We start from the raw sequence: 21,848 nt of genomic DNA on the forward strand, positions 1-21,848 counted from the left end.
CACTGTCCAGGCTCAAACTTATTCCTCCATTCTGTGGTTTCTTGCTCAAAATAAAGACAGTGACAGTAACCAAACTCAAGGCTTTAAAAACGTCCTCACAGACTCAGGGGGCATTCTGTTTCAATGGTAAACTACAACACTTTTGCCTGTTCTGAACAGCATTTCATGGCACAAACAAAATACTTCAATATAGCAAATAGAGAAACATTCTGAACAGAACGACTCACACACCAATACATACTGTACTGTACATCTCCACAACATGTTCTCCTTTCAACAGAGCGCACCTGGACCAAAGAGGAATGACATCATTTGAGGAAACGCGTGAGCGTCTACGGCAGCTAATAGTTCAGATGCTGCCATTCAGCTGCACTCCTCGTTCACATCCATGTGGCTTCCCTGCTGTCTTCCCTGCTGTTTTTGCTGGGTTTAATAGCAGGATCTTATCAGTCAAGTTATGACTTCACTGTCTAGTCCTCGCCAGTCAGCTTTCAACCTCTGAGATATTCGATGACAGCTCACTATTGGATACAGTTCCAGAAATCTTTTATCGAAGCCATTCATTCATACTTGCATACAGATAGAGAAATTCAGAGGAACACAAAGACACACAAACAGAATCACTCACCCCTCCTCCCTCCCATTTCTCCCTCCTACACAGACACACTCAGCTAACATTTCATCCCAAAGAGACCGTACACATTCAAACAAACAGAGGAGACGCTTATTGTTCGAATGCAATTATCTTGTACTGTCCATCTCCTCGACTGCTGTGGGACAAAGAGCCCTCTGTTGATGAGGCTAGCAGCGTGTGAATAGGAGGTTAGACATCCTTGGCCTTTTCCATGGCTGTGGACATTCAATCTGCCATCCACACATCCCAGTGGATCTGATAACACACAACAAACCCCAGAGAGGGAGGGAGAGAAAAAGCCAGACGCTAATGGCTTCACTATTGTGTGTAAATCCTCTCTTATCTGCCTGCTCTTTGTGTTAAGAGACTGGTCAAGGGCAGTGGGAAAGAATAAACTCCATTACAGCAATGTTGTCTGCCAGTGTGCCCCTCAACATAAACAGTTTAGAATAGGCCATGGCCACGAGTTAGGAAACACATCATGAAATGTTTCATAAACAAAACTGGCACCAACACATCGACAAGCATCTATACACAAAGCTTGCTATCCAGAAAGGGCTGACCTGGCATCAGACTGGAGCTAATTATTCTCAGCCTCTCACATTTTCCCATTGGATTTGTCTCACATAAAGGCAACACACACACACACACACACACACACACACACACACACACACACACACACACACACACACACACACACACACACACACACACACACACACACACACACACACACACACACACACACACACACACACACACACACACACACACACACACACACACACACACACACACACACACACACACACACACACACACACACACACACACACACACACACACACACACTAATTGTTGCGCTGATTCTGTCTTTAGCGCTGTCTTGTCTGCGTCTCGTGGCGACAGAACAGTGAGAGGAGAAGATGAGTGGAAAGGTAAAAGGAGCGAGGATGGAAGGAAAAGAAAAGACATGGTGGATTATCCCTCTAATCCCTTCGTCCCATTATAGGGGGGAGGCTCAGTGTCTGATACATAAAGAGTACAGTAGGAACCAGCTTCTCTCTCATTCCTTCTCCTCTGTGCTTCTCTTTTTTTCAACCTCCCCAGAGATGTTGCTTTCTCCTATACCTGTCACTCTTTGTTTTCTTTTGACTGGTTTCATCTACCTCAGTGATATCTGATACTGTATACAATTATTATGTGTATTTTCATTGGGACAATGCATTCATGAAAGGAGCCATGAGAAGAGGTACAATGTAACGAATGTGCCACATCCTTCCTGTCATTTACATTTGTATTACATTATTTATTTTTAAAATTTAGGATTCAAAGGCTTTAATTTGTATTAACATAATTAAACCTAAAGATAACATCTACACAGCTCTTTGTTTTCAATACATGGCTTTTGTCTGTTCTTTGAAGTCATTTATGTCAGAAAGGGTCAAATCCAGCTCTCTGAATAACATGCTGCTGACTCTTCTACTCAAACACATATTAGGCACTGTAACTTAAAAACAAAACTATACACTAATTGTTCAAATGAAGAGGCAAGCACTATTGGGCAGGTGTAATAGCAGGCAACACAATAAACACTTTGTTATTCTAATGAGAGCCTCAATTGACTCCCCACTCTCCTCTCTTACATTTATGCGCAGTCACACACAGAAACTCTCCAAGTCTCGCTCTTTACAAAACAGAAACGGGTATCAAATAATTTGAACTGTTCATTTGCAAGCATATTTACAAATCTAACTTATTTTGTAAGATATTGGAAATCCAGTAGTAAAAGCAGAAATTGTAAATATGCTAAACCAATTACAATAGTAATTTTTCTTTGCAGTCTCCTGCGTCGCGGCTCACAGCAGGGCAACTGTACATTCATCCATCACAGCAATCACTGACACATTGTATGTATGAATCTAATCTAAATGTCAAACTGCAGATTATACAGGCAAGAACCCTGTAACCAATCATTTGTGAATAACCTCCAACTGACTGTGTAGCTGCTACAAGAGCTCAAATGGTGAATGGACTGAGCTTTTCTAGTCTTTTGCGACCATTCAATTCAGAATAATGAACCCATTCACACACATACACACATGATCAAACTGCTGGCAGAGGGAACCATACAAGGTGCCATCTGCTCATCAGGGATGATAATATCTACACACACTCAGGTGGTAACAGTTTAAGGCTCAAGTATCTTTCCTAAAGACACTTCACCACGTTGACGTAAAGGGCCGGGGATTGAGCCACCAACCCTCTGTATGTTAACACATGGTATACTGTATATCCAGGATGTCATGTCTTCCAGGCTCCACTAAAGGAGGATTTCTCTACTCCAGTGTCAACATCACAAAGGCAGGAAAGAGGTCTGCAGCAGCAACAATGGCCTGAGAGCTGACTTGGTGGAGTTGGGTGTCACATTTTGAAATGTTCCATGGATGTGGGCTGTCAGAGGCTGCCAGACTGACAACAACTGCTCGAGCCTGGGTCCTCTTAGGTGCCTTCCCCTGGGAGAAAGACCATCACTGATTGAGTTGCTGCTCCTCACATGTGCACAGTGAATAAGTACAAAAATAAAAAATAAATCTAGATAATTTAATATTGGGTAAATAAAAACTACACTAAACCTGAATGCATGCGTACCAGCATACTCACACTTTTCATCCCTCAGTGTACAGCACGTGAGCAGTGGGTGTCAGATGTCATGAGTTTGTCTACAAGCTGTTCTAAGTGACACCTGGGAGCGTGGACCCCATCATTGGCTGACACATGCCTTTTTTTCTTTTGCAATAAAAGGCAGCACAAACACACACTGCTGCCACTGCTAAAGAGTGTGTACTTCTCATCACTGCATACTTTTGTCAATACCGGTTCAGGGAGTGATTCAACTGTTTGAGTAGAAGAGAGGAGTGTGATGGAAGTGGTTCACACCTCTCTGTGTGCATGTACGTAGATTTGCACAACTTAGCAAGTTGGACAAATGTCCTCCCATGTGAGATGCGTGTGACAGGTATGGTAATGTGTGAATTAATGTCACTCGACCACACCTCGCAGTGTGCATCACCTTTTTCCATCTCAAAGACATGAACCTACTGCAGCTGTAATTCATCTCCTTCTTTCCATCGCTCATTTTACAGTCTGCCTGTCGGGAAGTCATTTTCAGGTTGCACACTCTTGATGTCTCACCATTCCTATTAGAGTCTTCATAAGACTCTGAAACACTTTAGTTGACAAGTACAAAAAGGAAAAAACAACTATTAGCAACTAATGCAAAATGTATGATTACTTGAAAAAAGTCAACCTAAATTCGTACTACGAATAGTATTCTTTATTTGGATCCCCATTAGCTTCCCCAAAGTGGTCACTACACTACACTATTGTTCCTAAATTCCACCCTAATATTACACAATACATATTGTCACATTAGATACATTCCACATGGTCTGTTTTTGAGATACATTTTATTTGTTGACCAACAAATTGTTTACAAATGCAAGGCTAAAATGAATGCATGGCCACAATAATCTCTTTGTTATTCACCGGTGAGCACTGGGTGAGGGAGAGGTTTATGAGACGGGGAAAGAGAAGAAAATACAATAAGTTTACACTGAGGTCTGTTTTTCAATATTTCTACTATTAACAAAGTATTTCTTCACTTTGCTGCTGAGCATTGTCTACCTCAGAAAAAGCCGAAAACACATTCATTTGCATTCTTCCACACTGCCGTCCATCCATCCATCCATCTGTCTATCTGTCTATCCGTCTAAAACGCAGCTCAGACTCTCCCTCCAACCCCATCGCTCCATCTGTCCATCACTGCTCATTACTCTCCCCAATTTCCATTCCTTCCTACTCATATTCTCTACCATCCATCCATCTTTGTCATTGAACACAAAAGAAACTGCAGCATGTAAGAATATATGAATTGCGTAGTGATAAAATAAAGTGGCAGCAATTTTTTAAACATACATATATAATATGAATTCAGTACAGTTTAATATTAAAGGTTTTTGGGTAAAATCAATATGTTGCCTTTGTTTCTACAGTTTGTAAAGGTGGATGTCATTGGACTGACTTGGCCTTATGTAAGTTCTTCATATAGTTAGATAGGTTGGAAACATGTGTCTAAAGAAGAACTTACTGATTGACTGATATCGAGGAAACTAAGCACCGTTTGTGTTAGTTTTGGGGGAAAACATCAATGCGATATATATACATTTCCTGACGACTCCATAAAAGTCGAGTGTAACATTGTGAAGTAAATGCACACACTCACACATAAAGGAAATCTCAAGTTTCCATGGCGAGGGGAATTAGACTAAACAGACAAATAACTTCTATACCTGTGGCCACTTGATCTGATATAAGTCCTCACCAAAAATATTCCCCTTTGAACAAAACCAACTCATCATCTCTAAAAGTGAACAATATATCTTTCCCTGGAAACTAATTTCCCTGTGAAAATGGGGTTTTAAGTCTTTTGAGGCCCCTTTTAGATTCTAATAAACTAATTCCAAGGCTCATGCCGAGAGAGGCTTATTTCAATTTCACACGGCTTTGTTTGAATTTGTTTTACATTATGATGCTCGTGGGCGGAGGGAGGAGAGGGAGGCATTAGGCTGAGCAATGTTTAGTTGAAATGCATTCAGGTACATTGTTTTGTTGTTAGCGGTTTTCATATAAAAGAGAAAAATAAATGTACAATCTCAGGGAAGTTCCTCCTTTCTTTATCTTTCTGTCTCGGGGACAAATATTAATAGTGCATATTCAAATAATAAAAGTAACTCTTTAATAAATGCTATATGATGGAAGAAAGCTTCTGTCTGTATGCAGATATACCACTGTCTTTCTAGGAAATATAAATATTATGTTCTGCTGCACATTACAGCAAAGCAAATCTCCATAAATTCTCCCCAGTGATTAGGCTTGCTATTTTCCAGTCGGCCTGAATGAGTCAGGCAGCCTCATACCAACTGCCACACACACACACACACACACACACACACACACACACACACACACACACACACACACACACACACACACACACACACACACACACACACACACACACACACACACACACACACACACACACACACACACACACACACACACACACACACACACACACACACACACACACACACACACACACACACACACACACACACACACACACACACACACACACACACACGAAAAAAGTTTGATTTGAGTTCACAATAACAGCTATAGAGATGTACTTCTTCAAATGGAAACAACAAATAAAGAAAGTGCATGAGTTAAATTGCAGGCACGACAACAAGCTTCCAGAGGAAAGCAGCACGGAGAGCAGTGTTTAAGATACAGGGTGCAGAGCAGTATAATAGTAATTGCAGCCACTAATGACTATAATAACATACCTTAACACTGGGCTGCTCAACTCTGGGCTGACTGTGTTGATTGCAATCATTTTTAATTGCACGTGTTTGAGCCAATTAAGGACAGTAGCAATTTCAACTGTTGCTGTTCTCACTGCGTCCGTTACACTGTAGGAAGTTTACAGAATATCTATGCATACATATTTTTGTTCATAAAACTTTTGTGCAAAATATAATTATGAGTGTTAAGATATACTCTGGAAACATCAATAACTAACACATTCAGCATCATCACAGCAGCCAGTGCTTTGCAGGACTTTCCCAAACCAACTGTGTGTTTAGCCTCTGGCTGGGTTTGCTGTAGCAGTCATTAGTTTCCAATTATCTCTCCTGGGGCTAAATATTGTGTCTACATGGAGCACAGCAAACCCAATCAAATGCATTTTCAAAGATGACTTTAAATGTATGTGTAATTTCACACAGATATGGCGTGAGGGAGATATGCATACCTCCCTTAACACTGTTATTACATGCATGCAGGGGTGGCCTTGGTCAGCAAATATTAGTACAACATATATATGCAAAGAAGGGAAGCAATAAAAGCAATACTCCAATCTACATCATATTAAACATGCAGTACATGCACACACATGTTGTTTTACTGTATGTAGGATAGGTTGGGAATGCTCAATGTTTTTGGTCATGATGTCTTACGCTAATAACACAAACAAGAATGTGTGCATGCATAAATAAATATAGTACGAGTGCAACAGTGTGCCCTCCCAAGAGGACATAACTGAGACAAATGTTCATGTTAAATTGCAGTGGTTTGGAGTTCACAGTTGTTACACTCCTATTCTCCTGTTATTACCCCCCCTCCCAAAAAGATATAAAGCTGCCAATGGATTTTCTGATTGGCCAACTGGCTCCCCGACAGCTATATCAATTCTGTTTCAATTGATGTCTGGTTTAATCTCTTCAGCATGTCCTTTAAGTTTTTTCCTCATGGTAAGAAAAATCTATAACATATCTTAATTGCTTTGTCGAACTATGATCCTTACATTTGCTTGTGCTGGGTAGCAATGGTATGCAAAAAAAGAAAAATACCAACACAATTCACATCTCCTACCTATTCTCCCCCACCTTTTTGCCAAAGCAGGATCAATGGGCACAGTGCACTTCCACAGTCCTCATTAGACAGAGTGTGGTTGTACAAGGAGAACAGATGCATGCCTATAAAATATCACCCCTTGCCAACCCCTGGCACGACTTAACCCACAGAGCTAGCTAGACGCTGAGGTAACATGTCATTGTGCGGAAACTCAAGCTGTTGACATGCGTCCAGTTGGCTTGTACCTCTATGAAATAGTTCACCTAAAGTTACAGTTGCATATTTGAGTCATGACACAACAGCTTTCCTTGACTTTTATGACATGCTCTTTTAGTAACATTTAGGAACTTAATGCCCCATTAAGTTCCTCTTTACCAGCCTGTAGGCAATAGAAACCTTTTTTACATGAACTGTGTACCACAAAGCTGCTACTGTAACTACAAAGTGATGTTCTAAAACCATAACATGTCATGTTTACTCTGCAAACATAGTAACAAAGTCTATCTACCAAAATCATTTATATTCATCATTCAGTATCTCTAAGATAAAATTGTCTTTGCCAAACACAAACTGAAGCTATTTCCCATCCAACAAATACAATTGTGCTTTCATTCAATGTTGGCACTTCAAATTCAAAAGAGTGTCATTACGTACTGACACACCATTTTACAATTTAGCAATCACAACCCAACTGTTGCACATTTTCAGTGATATTTCAATAGAAGAATCAATACATCACCATTAAACCAGAGGTATGGGTGTCTTGTTTATTATTACAGTTTCCCTGTTGTTGTTGTTGTTGTTGATGATAACAATCTAACAGCTTTTACTTACATGTATTTTATAAAAAAACAATGTATTAATTAAAATTACCTCCAAGCTTTGTCATGTCATTTGGATGACAATCATGCCGTTGTAAATGAGGCAAAAAGTAGCAGGACTCAGGTGTCTTTTTGTGTCCAAAGCCAACCTTATTTATTATTCCTTTTGAGGGGAAAGCCACTGACCATCATCTCTCTGTGTGTGTGCTCCCTGATTGAGATTCTCAAGGGATAGAATCCTGAACCTCATCTGCTGCACACATGTAGTTTGCACGCATGGACAGACACACACACTGCCAACAGCCATTTCACCATGGTGCTGAATGCCATTCATTATTGTGCCACATCTGCTTAGGTGAGGAGCTGGTGACAGAAGCAACCTCAGTCAGAGAATATCTATCTATCTATCTATCTATCTATCTATCTATCTATCTATCTATCTATCTATCTATCTATCTATCTATCTCTCTCTCTATCTATCTCTCTCTCTATCTCTCCAGCAGACCCATGTGGAATAAGAAGAGGAGGAGGAGTGGAAGGCTGTGACGGGGAGGCGTGGGTGATTGTAAATTCAGCACCATCTCTTCTTGTTGCGCGGGAATGACCCATCATTTCACACTGGGCCAAATGGCATGAATTCATAAATATAAATAACAGCAGCAAATTCATCTTTGCAGGATGCTGCACAGAGGCACAGACAGGGCCATATTAGAATAAAGATGCCTTCACTCTCACTAGCTTTCTACCTTCCTATTATTACCCACCACACACACCTTTTTGCCCTCATTATCAACTTCCACATTTTCCCCGTCACCTCTCGCTCACTTCCCCTTACCTCCATCACTATCTGCTTTTCTTTTGTTCTTCCGAGACATCCACATATCTCCTCTATGATGACTGAGACATACAGTATGTAGGAAGAGTAGGAAAGCACAATTCCAACATTATTTGATTGCTCCTTTCTGTGGTCTCAAATAATATAGTTTTGTTTTTATAAACTCCATACCTCCTTTTTATTCTCGAGTTGTTGCTTTGAGTTTTTGACAGTACTGTGTAGATTTGATGGGTAATGGGAGTTACAGGAGACCCTCCCCCCAGTTGAAGTGTGAGAAGCAACAAAGAGTGGGTGGAGATTGGCCTGGACAACCGACAGTTGGATTGATAAGAAGCTTGGCTCTGCCTCTTCATAACCAACGCATCCATTTGCCTTTTGCACAGTTCTTCAGTCCTATTTGTTGTACATTTCTATATTTTCTATTCCCTTGATTGCTCGATCCTGTAATTTATTTTTGTTCCTCTTGGCAGCAGTTGAACAAAAATACACGCACACAATCAAACGTGTTATGAGAAATACACACAAAGCATTAGAGCAAGGGCAGATACAACTGATTAGTCAAACTGCCACCTCTCCACACCACCAACGCTAATGGTTGCCACGGTATTCAGATAAATATGGCCAATCAGAGACAATCACCGGGCAGCTTGAAGAGGCAGGTGATCTAATGACAAGGATGCAACAGAACGATGAAATGTTCTCACAGAGCCTGACAGTCATTTGGAGGGAGTGAAAACAAGTGTTTTCAGCATCAGGTGGGAGCAAACGGCACCCACTGCCTCTCGTACACTCCTCCATCAGGCTCACTCCTCTTTGTCTCTCACCCTCCATTTACCACCGTCTGAAATAGAACCCCAAACTGATAGAGATAGGATCAAATAAAGTAGAAACATTACTCGACTGAAATGTATAATCAGATGAACATGTTGGTTAGAGAAGAATATACAAAGCTACTGAAACAAATACTATCTTGATTAATTAAGAATAACTTTTTCACAAACATTACTCAAAGTGTAATGACACAACAACACATTATGGGCAACACTAATTTCATAATATGAATACAACCATTTTAATTGTTAATATAAAGAGAAAAGTTCATTTTAAATGACTTGAGAAATGTTTGAGCCTTTTTTTTTTGTCAAAAATCGTAGCACTCAAAATCTTTGATACTTTGCTTTTTCAGGACTGTGTGGGTGTGGTGTGTTAAGAATTGATTGACAGCAGCCGGCAATGTGATCAAACAACCCAACAACTGTCATCACATTTACTTCAAATATTGTTTAATCCATGCACAGATGTATCATCCTCGTGTTCTGAGTCCTGTCCATTTCAAACCAGTTACTAGAGAGAACAATTAAAAATGAATCTTGAAAGGTCTTCAATTAAATCGCCAAAACTGTTCTTAATAATTGCACATTTCTGGCACCTCTCACCCATAAGTGGCTGATTGAGGGAAAGAGGTTTTTAGGGGTTTTAAAATCAAATATACCAAAAAGCTATCAGTGAAATGTTTTACTTTACAGCTCTACAATTCTTCAGCCAGAGGACCATCACATTACTTTGGTCAACACGTGCACCATAAACCCTGCTGAATGAATTTGAAATGAAGAAGAAGCGAAGAAAAAAATGCACTTAAGGGCACTTAATCACAGATGTGGCTCGTTGGTCTAAATCAGAAGTGAATGTGGACACAACAGAACTCCATGGGACCACGGATGTACCGGCACTTTGTGGAGAGCACAAAGGCCTGAAAAAGCCATTTATGATGAACACCATACAGTTATCCTGTGCTTCCAGATTTAGACCTTAAAGCAGTTCTTCAAATAATAATGGTTTAGAAAAAGGTCTTACCTGGTAGAACAGTTCACCTACTGTATTAGATTCCAGCAGAAAGCAGGGACAGAGATCTTAACTCTCTGAGCCACATGTGACCTTTCGCTTTTATGTTCCTTTTTTCTGCCCTTCCCCTTCTTTCTTTGGTATTTCCCTGATATCCTGTTTTCCTTTGTCACAGACTGTTGCCGCTACAGGCTTTTAAGGAGAATTAGCACACTGTTACATATAAAACAAAGGTCAGTATGTGTTAGTGGAATATATGTGTGTGTGTGTGCATGCGTGTCTGCACGGAAAATGAAGTTCTGTCATATCTCAGAGAAAGGTCAGTGTGAAGTGTGCTTGAGTGATCAGGTATGACTTCCTGCCAGCGTGCCATGCTTTCAGTATGGACTAATATGCATGACTGCATATGCTATCAGAGCTGATTCCCAGAATCCATATTTCCAATCATTGCAGCACAAGCAAAATAATTCTCTCAACATCACACAATCATCCAAACAAGACTCTGTTGGATAGCATTGTGTTCTACAATTGACTGGTAATATTTTACATCCCAGACTCTTATTGCACAGCAGATAAATTGTTCCCCATTCATCTCTAAGATAATACGACTACATGTTCTACTGCTGTATTGCAGCTGGCAATAAACCAACCATTTCTTTGAGTGAATATTTGTGTTTTTCCCAAACCTGAAGAAAGGCCACAGACATATTCATAGTCTCCATCCTCATATTATTTTCTCTTGATGGCTGTGGGTATGCAGTTTCAAGGGGTAGTCATCTTTTAGGTGTAACTACCTCTGATGACTTTGCACAATCACATTACAGCCAAGAAATATGAGGCCATTTTGCAGAATTAAGCATCCAGTGGTGTGTACACCATTTCCTTGCTACCCAGATAGTTACACTCCTATGGAGCTATTTCAGGGTCATAAGTTTTGATCATTCAAAAAAATACAATTTATTTGAAAGTTCAAGTTTTCATCCTGAACTTTGAAACCTACAATGATGTATTCAAAATAAAAAATAAGTATTTGAAATCATTTTTCAGGTTGAATATTATTTTTGATTCAGTTCAGCAATTTTTTTGAATAAAATATTTATTTTCAGATTTCACTTTTATACATATCTTGTATATTTGAATCCTTATTTTTTTCAGTTACATTTTTATCGTTTTCAAATTCAAAACAATTATTTTTTCAGTTTCAAATCTTGTTTTTTCAGGTTTCACATTGCTTTTCACCTTCAGATCGTTTTTCGCTTTCAGATCTTTTTTTTCGCTTTCAGATCTTTTTTTTTCGCTTTAAAAACTGTGCTGCTAAATCCGCAGAACTGTCACAGGGTGTGTATTATGTAAAATGTGTAACTTTAAAAAAATATATCATTTCTTTTTTTAATCTTTAATACTTTTTTCATGCATGCTTGAGGTAGCATTAAGCTGTCTTTGGCTCTTGTCTGCTGTAACAATGTAAATGTATCCCCTGCTGTGGGACTAATAAAGGTATTCTGATTCTGATCGCAAAAACCAAGCCAATACTATGCTGTGTTCATGGAGCTACGTGGAAGTGGGGAAGGACAATGCTTGATTGCGGATACGTAATTTCACATTCTAGCAGTTTATTGCTGTTATACCTTGATTGTTGCCAATTACGATGCTCAACAGTTTGCTTAACGGAACTTTGACAGTGGTATCAGTTTACCACCAATCACGGGAGTATTGTGTATAGAAAGTATTGAGTTATATTTCTCGCGCTACCTAACACCCATGAAGGCAACATTACAGAGGGAGGCCTGCCACTCAGGATGCCAAACTACTCTTTGCTAAGCCCCGCCCCCCCCCCACGCAACATCAGGGCCGAAAGTCTGAAAGCGGGAAAAAAAAACTGAAAGCGAAAAAAAAAGGTCTGAAAGTCAAAAACGATCTGAAGGTGAAAAGCAATGTGAAACCTGAAAAAACAAGATTTGAAACTGAACAAATAATTGTTTTGAAGCTGAAAACGAAAAATCTGCAACTGAAAATAATAAGGATTCAAATATCAAAATATGTATAAAAGTGAAATCTGAAAATAAATATTTTATTAAAAAAAAATTGCTGAACTGAATCAAAAATAATATTCAACCTGAAAAATGATTTAAAATACTTATTTTGATTTCGAATACATCATCGTATTTTTCAAAGTTCAGGATAAAAACTTGAACTTTCAAATAAATTGCATTTCTTTTTGAATGATCAAAACTTATGACCCTGAAATAGCTCCATACACTCCCATCCTGTACACACTGCTAAACACATTTAAGAGCTTTGTCATTAGCACAAATGGTTTGATTTGAACATCAGTCAAATTTATTGCAGCCTCTGGGGCGTCAAATGCAACATAGATTTCCACCCTCGCCTCCATCCCAACAATAAATAGGAAAAATGTCCCACCACACAAATGATGCCCCAATTGCTGTAATGTGATAAAGAACTGTCAGTAATGAGTGTTAGTGAGGAACAATGGCAGGAGTAAGACATGCAACATACTAACCCAAAGTTAATGAGTTTCTGAGCTGGATTGTATTTATATCAGTTGATATATGTATTAATCAATGTGATTTAAAAATGTTTAGATATTCAGCCCTCGCATTTATTGCACTGCCACACAGTGTCAAAGGTAAAGTTTTTTCCAACCTTCATTTACTGTATGACCTCACATCAGAAATAGTCCCTCTTTTAAAATGAAAGGCATCATACTGGCAACAAAGCAATAACGTTACCTTGGAGTGGAAACACATTTGAGTTTGAAAGTCCTTTTGAAAGAGCCAAGACAAACTGTTTTTATTGAAGCATCAACAAAGGTTGAAAGGGAAATAATCTTGACATGTGTGAGCTGTACTGGCATTCAAGACCACTGGCCAATGTCAACATACTGAGGTGCTTACTTCCGAAAGAAAAAAGTCAACCTGAACCTGAGAAGGAAGTAGCAGGAACTCAGACAAAGGGGCCTAGGGGTTGGTCAAGGTCTTCAAACCCACTGTAAACTAATTATTTTTCATTCATCAACAAATATAGACACAAACTGAGGAAAACGAATGTTGGGAAAATACTGAATGTACTCTTTCAATAACAGAGTAGCACATGATAATAAAGGTCCAACTGTAACTGTGTATATGGCAGGATGTATGATTACCTAGAAGAGCGTCAGGACACACTGTTTTAGGCATATGCTATGTGACAACGATTAACATGATGATTCAGCCTCTAAGGAGATAGACAAATGACAAGCATGATCATTTCTGACGTGGGCCTTAGCTAATCTGAAATAAACATTGAATACTGCTTTGAACCGGTATTCCTCCATCCTGTGACTGTGTAACACCCTCTCTTGTATTTAAGGCATGTGAAGGACACTGTTGCGGGAACTCATTGTACCATTATGCTCTGTATGTGATGACTACTTCCATTCTTGCAAGGATAATAAATAAATGTATCCTGATACTGAAACTCAAGCCGGTGACGAGTGATATTTTTTCTAAAACCTACTCGTTCTCGTACAAAAATCATTTTTTTATCAACACATTCAGTACATGAGACTAAATTAAAGCAGTCTGATGTGCTGTGGCCCATCTCCCATCAATTTGGTTGCTGGAGCCCTTCCCGGCTTTGGTCAAAGGGTCATTTAATTATTGGAGTAATTCAATTTAGGATATTCCTACACCTGTAGGCTCTTATTACCCTTTTACAAGATCCCGCCTCCCTGCCCCATGTGAGGTGAGGGGAAAAAAGAACTGTGAGAATGATAATTGATAACCCCCCAGGGCTGTAGCGCAGGTGGCTGATGAATCATTGCCAGTGTGTGAATGTGGTTTCATCATCCTGCAGATCCAAATAAATGAAGGTGCCACATTGAGAACGGTTGGTTTGATCGTAAGGAGTTGCGATTTTCTTAATGACATTTTGGCGTAGTAGCTGCACGGGTAATTGCAACTTTCACATCCATTACGTGACGCACACTGGCCCACAAAACATGTTCCTACACAGTCATTGGAAAAGAACGGGTTGCAAAACTGTGAATATTCTTTTTTTTATCACTTTAAATGACTCTCAGCCGTATGATTAAATTGTTCTTTTACATTCATGTGAGCAAGAAGCAAACAGATAGTCTGACGCATGCTCACAAAACACTTGGCTGCAGAAGCACTCTCTTGCGTGCATACTCTTTGCAAAAGAAAAATGTCATCCGAGTGAACAACTCGGATGAGCCCCTTAAACTCTGTGTGGTCAACTGTTTCTCCCACTGGTAGAACAAGTTGTCTGATTACAACAGAAGACCTGATCAAAGGTCTGCAACTATACTAAGCAGTACTTTAATATTGTTATATGTATACATACAATGTTATTGATGCATAGCAATTTAGAAGAGTTAGCCATTTTAGAATAAAAAATGTAATGCCAAAAAAATTAATTCATACATATGTTTCAGTATGAAAATATACCTTTAAAGATTTGTCATATTGATTTCAAATATAGCCCAGCTATATATTAAAGTTTGACAAACTATCTCTCATCCTGCACAGCCTACGTTTAACTTCCAGACTCCTCCACTGTCCTCTCCATCACTTGATCCGCCCTCTCTGTTCTCTTCAACCACTTCTCTCCATGGCAGCATGATGGAGTGGGGATGTCTATAGAGAGGTATGACAGTTGGATCGTTGGCTGTCACAGAGACGGATGTCCATCTCTACCTGCTCAGACAATTCTGACAGCTTAACAACGGACGCCTTAATATTGTCATGCACACATGTACAATTCAAATGTTCAAGAGTGATAAGATGGGCAAAAAGGCAGTTGTGCATCAATAAACACCCTTTATCTATCCTAAACGTATAGATTAGGTTATTCAGGTGGTGAACATGAAGCCAGCGCACATTGCTTCATGAACCGATATGGAACACCGATTGGAACAAAGCATTCAAGATTTTCCAAGTTAAACAAACAATGTTTTAAGTTTTTTTTTATACTTGGTTTAATCTTTTTTTTAAGAATAGCCAAGCAAAATATCCAAGCTGCCAAAGGACTTCTCCTGCAGCTGAGTAAAAAATTCAGAGAAAAGGCTACAGAAAATAAAACCTGCCTTTGACAGTGTTGTAAAAACTAGGCTTCACGAAACACAACCGGCTGTCTCACGAAGTGTTTCCACACAGAGAACACTGTTTTAACTCAAACACACCAGAGCCCAGGATGTCCTTGTTTCTCTTTGCACAGATTCAATAAACTGGCTGTAATGCCATCAGCAATTTCATTGTAGCAAGACATACCTTATAGTTAAGTGACTAGCAGTTGACAAAACGATCTCATCGAAAGATCCACTTAGTAGCTGTTCTGGAGAACAAACTTCGTCAGCATATGGAGCTAGGCCATGTGTCATGCCATAAAGATTGTATATGTTGCTAATTTTGTATTTTCAGAGCACTTCTAGTGTAGTCAAATTCCATGCTCCAGAACCCGCATTCATGGGTCCCGTTGTGAGGTGGGATCTTTCTAAGAATTAGCATATGCAACTTGACTAGAGTCTTGCACCGTCACTCTCTGATTAATTCTATATTTGTGATTGTTTAGGAGTTTTATTGTTGCTATTCCAAAGCTAAAGAAACGAGTTGTTTACAACCAAAACACTCACATGATATAGAGGCAGAATATTGCATATTAAAGTTTAGAAGACACATTCATGGGCACTGTAAATGTATGGTGTTGTTTGAATATTGTAATCTTATATTCTTTAACAGGACAGGAACCTGCAGGGATATTTTTTTTTCTTCTCATTCCCGGTGTTTACAGTTGGACAGGGGTTTGGTATCATTTCTACCAGCTCAGCTTCTTCAATAATAGATGCCTATAAGACATTACTGCTCTATCTCCAGCAAGGGAGCTGTGATGGGCCAGTGGTTGAGATGGCTTGTGGAGGGTTATTCATAGATTCCGCGCACGCTACACACACATGCACACACTCCCCATTTCACCCATGCAATCCGGCTCTCTTCTCCCAGCTGCCCTATTAAACTGAAGAATCTCGGGAAGTGAAATGAAACTAGTAAATCTCGACTGCTTTTATGATTGACTCGATATGATTTGTATTATAATTTGGACACAGTGCTCCCTCTCTCTCTCCCGCTGCCTCCCACCAACGCACTCCCTATCCCCTTCTCACTGCTTTCATTACTTAGATTGGCTCTCGTGAAATAGGCCGTAGGGTCTTCACAACACGCATATGTCCATATGTATAAACACATAGGCACATAAAGGGCCCTTGCATGCACATCCACACAATCTATAACCTCCACGGCCCTTGCTGGCCAGGTAAACAAGCGAGCTGAAGCGACTGAAGGTGGACAGATCTAAACTGTTGAGATAGCCTCAGTTTGCAGACCATGGGAGTGGGCATAAGTGAAATGTGGATATGAGATGAACAGTTATAGAGGAAAACTGAGATCTGACAATCCAATCAGACCGCTCCCTGGACAGAATGGGCTGAGCTCATAAATGAATGCATGAAGCCTGGAGAGATAACCAATGGGCATAAGGACCTTAGAGAGACAGGGAGAATCATTATATCGACTAAGTGATGGACTAACTGACAGACTGACTGACAGACTGATGGAGCGACTGTCTGAATGGACCCTTTGAAATGCAGGCAGTTTGAAGTTGGAAGTCTCAGGGTCTTTGACCATCAGAGTCTAAACACACAAAAGGCAGGAGAGGGCAGCGTCTTCTATACACCCTTTAGCCTTCTGTGGCTTCATCAAAAGAAATGATAACCCCATCTCTGACTTCCTTTCTGCTTAGTTGATGTGCCCTTGGCGACACTTTCTTCACCTTTTTTTGTGAGTGCATCTGTTGAAAACGAAGACCAAATTGTAAGTGCTGGCCCGGACTTTCTACTTCAAACTGAGATCAGGGTCCTAAACACCTGAAATATCCTCTCTCTGAAATGACTTTCTTTTTTGAACATGTTGCCAATAACAACTCCAAACTGGTCTTATCTGTAGAACAGCAGAGTGCAGGCCTGTCCCTCAGTAGCCTTCTGAACTTTTTTTTGAAGATTGCATTAGTATACAGAGAGTTTACACAAACATTGCTGTGAGTGACACTATATGCTCTCAGTGACTTGCCGAAAGAAGAGTCCTTGTCACGGAAATCACAACTTAGAATTCAGTGCTCTTAGCAATTGTTGTCCTGCCCTCTCTTCAGTCTTTTACCACTCTATCTTTCCCAGGATAAAATCCAAACTCTGCGGTCCCTCTCAGTGAGAACCGACTCTGGCCGAGCTTCTGTCACAGCCACAGAAAGGCCCGCAGCCACACATCTGTCTACAAAGCAAAATGGCTCACAGAAGCCTGGGCCCAGTTACCTGCTGGGGTTCCAGTCTGTCCCAGTCGCTGACCACAGTGGAACACATGGACATACTTTCACAAAAGGAGTCAGATTGAAAAATACACACCTGCTACCATGAACACTGACACACACTCTAACTCTTCCTGCTTTTCTAGTCTCCTGCGGACGGCAGGCATTCTTTCAACATCTTTTCATGCCAATATCAGCTCTTTCTTAACAGAGTAGGAGAAAATCATTCAGTCTATATTCTGTGGTGAGAGGCCAAGCCAAACTGGGCCTGTGGAGACAATGGAATAAGAGCTGCTGACTGAGGAGAGGAGAGGAGAAGACAGAGCGAAGAGAAGAGAAGAGAGGAGGGGAGAGGAGAAAGGGGGGTGTGGCACAGGAAGCACATTAACTCTATCTGTATGGTAATGCTATTACCTCCCATCTGATCAGCATGGTCCCCTCCACACTGACTGGCTACCTCCTAGCTTTCATTAGCAACATGAATTATGGATCTGCCCTAGCATCAAAATGCTAAGCATTATGCCATTTGTGATGCAGTTTTCTAAATTCTTCTTTCTTTCTTTCCTGTCTCTCCCATCTTCCTCCCCTTCACTCTACCGACCTTCTCCAGAACTGCCACAGACTATGATTACCGCAGAACTATTAGGAGGCTGTGCTCAACACATTTCCATACCATCATATCCCCCTTGAGATATTGATAGTGAATAATTTTCTGCTTTTGTACACACACACACACACACACACACACACACACACACACACACACACACACACACACACACACACACACACACACACACACACACACACACACACACACACACACACACACACACACACACACACACACACACACACACACACACACACACACACACACACACACACACACACACACACACACACACACACTTCCAGCTGCAAGATGTGACAGTACCAAAAACTGTCAGGATGAAGCTGAAAGGGGATGGATGAACAAAATAAGGCAATTCTATAGACAGAAATAATGAAAAAAAGATAAGGGGGTGTGTCTAGACAAGCAAAGAGTTATGGATATCAGAAAAAAGAGTCACGAGGAAGGAAAGCTTCAGCCTGCCTGTATCGTGCTACTAGAAGTGAAGCCACATCAATAAGCCCGGTGTGGAGCAGGTTTTTAGAGGATACATCGGAGGAGAAACTGGACACTGTGTAATAACAGCTCACTAAAAACATTACAGCCCCTCATAAAGCGCCCAAACTCGCTTTAATAGCTGCTGAAATGTTTACTTTGGCCTTACTCAGGATAAAGGGAACACGTCAGAACAGGCAGGAAGAGAGTGAGTTTGCGTGTGCACTAATACAGGTCAGCGGATCTGTCTTCAGCTAGATGATCCGTACGAATTTACTGTAAAACCCCAAACCGAGTTCATCTGTCCATCCAGCCGGTCTTTCGTTAACGCAGTCACAAATAGCCCCGCTGCGGTTTGGTGAATGACATCAACCTCTATTTGGCTGTTTTACGAGCTACTCTGACCAGCGTGAGAAACCATGGTACTCTAACCTCATGAAGTACAGCCCAAAGACCTGGCTGCAACACATGCACAGTAACACACAGACGGACACATACTGAATATAAATGTGCATATACACGATGTGCAAACACTATGGTATAGCAAAGGCCAAAACCGCACATACTTTCCCATGCTGATGGTGGAGTTACTGAGTTTTACAAGCTGAGCTTCTCCTTCTCACCGCATTTCTTGGTAAAACACAAGATCTTTTTTGGAAACACACACCAAAAGCAGCCTTTTAACTGATGATTCAGGTTGTTGTGCTTGGAATGTGAACTGAGAGCAAACACACATCACAGGAAAACTTTAGCTCTTGACCCGATGACCACATCACTTACTCACAAAAAAAATCATCAGATAGCAGGAGATGGTTGATCAAAAGGCAAATGAACAGACACAGGAACAGTATGAGAAACAGACACGTGGTTGAGTCAGATTAAATGTGAAGCTAGTCTAAAAAGATGGGTACATTTGAGTTGAACGTGCTTCAACTTTGGCAGAGAAAAGGATGCTCCTTCTGTTGTTTGACTCATAGACTCAGACAGGAGAACATTTGAAGGGAAAAAGCTAACGTTTATGAGCTGACTCGCTGATATACAGGTACACTGTGTAACCTTTAGACTGTTATATATACAGTCTATGTGTAACAATCAAGAACGACGCTTCCAGCTAACATCTGTCTGTCACCTCAGTTGTTCGTATGTGGCTTATACATGGAAACTGTAGCCCGGTCAAGCAAAAAAGTCAAATGCCGAAAAATAAATCAAGACAAAAAAGTGCTTCAGGCTTAGTCTGAACGCACCCTATTATAAAAATAAATGAAGACAAAGTTAGGGAGCGAGACGTAAAAGATAAAAGATTATACAGCAGAGAAGACATTTTTTTGCATATAAAACTGTTTTATTATTCCATTAAAAATAATGAAGCATTTATTTTAATGCCTCTGATAAATGGAGAAGATTCTGAACCAGTATCTTTATCAAAACAGTGATAGTGTGCAATAACATCGAACAATATTTTTATAGATGGACAATCCTTTAAAATCAACTCTTAGTTCTGCACCACACTAAATAACCCTCATCTCTTTATATTCATATATTCATATATATATATATATATATATATATATATATATATATATATATATATATATATATATATATATATATATATATATACCGTCAGCTTTCAGCCATTATATCAAACAAACTCCTGATGCCATTTGAGCCATCATTTTACAAGTGTCTCTTGAAGAGTTGGCATCTCACGTTTCTTGATGTTTCAAATTAAACAGTTTGTTAACCTTACACGTCTTCTTGTCTTAATGTAATATGATGAAACTACGCGCATGCAAGTATGAACGGGCCAAACAGGATGGAATTCATGTGGGTTGTAGGGCTGCTCGATTATGGCAAAAATCATAATCTCGATTATTTGGGTCAATAATTGTAACTGCGATTATTAAATGCGATTATTCATTGACTTTGAAAACATCCATTTATTGTAGAAAAAAAATGTGGACAGTATGTTTTTAACAGTTGATTACCCTGAAGTTTAAGTATAATTCAACTGAAAAAAAAAAAAGTAATAATCAAAAAATAATCGTTTTATTTCGATTACGTTGCTTTCGTAATCGTTGCAAGCCATAATCGTAATCGCGATTAAAATACGATTGAAATACGATTGAAATACGATTGAAATACAATTAATTGAGCAGCCCTAGTGGGTTGCATTACATTTTGGGTGATATTTGCTTGCTCTAAAGGGTGCACTGTGGTGTACTTGACCTGCATTATTTATAGACCAGGCAAACACTTCATGACATGGCAGAACATCCACTTCTGATGGGAACTCTTTCAGGGCTGACGGGACTGAAGCAGCCTGAATATGATCCTGCCAAAAAAGGAGGAGCGAGACGGAGCATAAGGTAACTCATGAGTGGGAGAAAGTCAGAAAGAGCCTTTGCACCATCATCCCTCCTCTGTACTCCCAGGGGGGCTGGCTAAAAGACAGACAGGTATAGGGACTATTTTTCCCTTTCATCTTTTGATAATCCCACCTATCTTAGCGTTTGATGTTCCTCTTTATGCTCACTGGACAAATCCTCTGTCTCTGCCCCCCTAATCGCATTACCTCCTAAGGTGTAGTGCACTCTGAGTAACTGGACCTCACTATTGCCAGCACACTGCTGTACCAAGACAATGTACTGACTGCCAAAAAACCAGGCATGACCATAGGCCTTCATTACCCCCACATCTAAGACACAAAGGACTTACACGCACACTGAGTGATACTGTGATGGC

The 21,848-nt window shown here is 40.1% G+C and overlaps 1 protein-coding gene across 3 annotated transcripts in view; it reads right to left on the reverse strand.

The window, feature by feature from the left end:
• The window catches only part of fbxl17 (F-box and leucine-rich repeat protein 17), a 206,216-nt gene that overhangs the window by 79,929 nt on the left and 104,439 nt on the right, over window positions 1–21,848 (reverse strand). The window contains exon 9 of one of the 3 annotated variants that reach the window (XM_079686440.1): window positions 21,253–21,438. The exons of the other annotated variants lie outside the window; for them this stretch is intronic. Coding sequence (XP_079542566.1) covers window positions 21,402–21,438 — 37 coding nt within the window. The 3' untranslated portion in view covers window positions 21,253–21,401. Of the gene's footprint in view, window positions 1–21,252; window positions 21,439–21,848 lie in introns of those variants that run through there. 3 annotated transcript variants of the gene reach the window in all.

The sequence above is a fragment of the Notothenia rossii genome, assembly GCF_949606895.1.
Source record: "Notothenia rossii genome assembly, chromosome: 6".
In the NCBI taxonomy this organism is placed as follows: domain Eukaryota; kingdom Metazoa; phylum Chordata; class Actinopteri; order Perciformes; family Nototheniidae; genus Notothenia; species Notothenia rossii.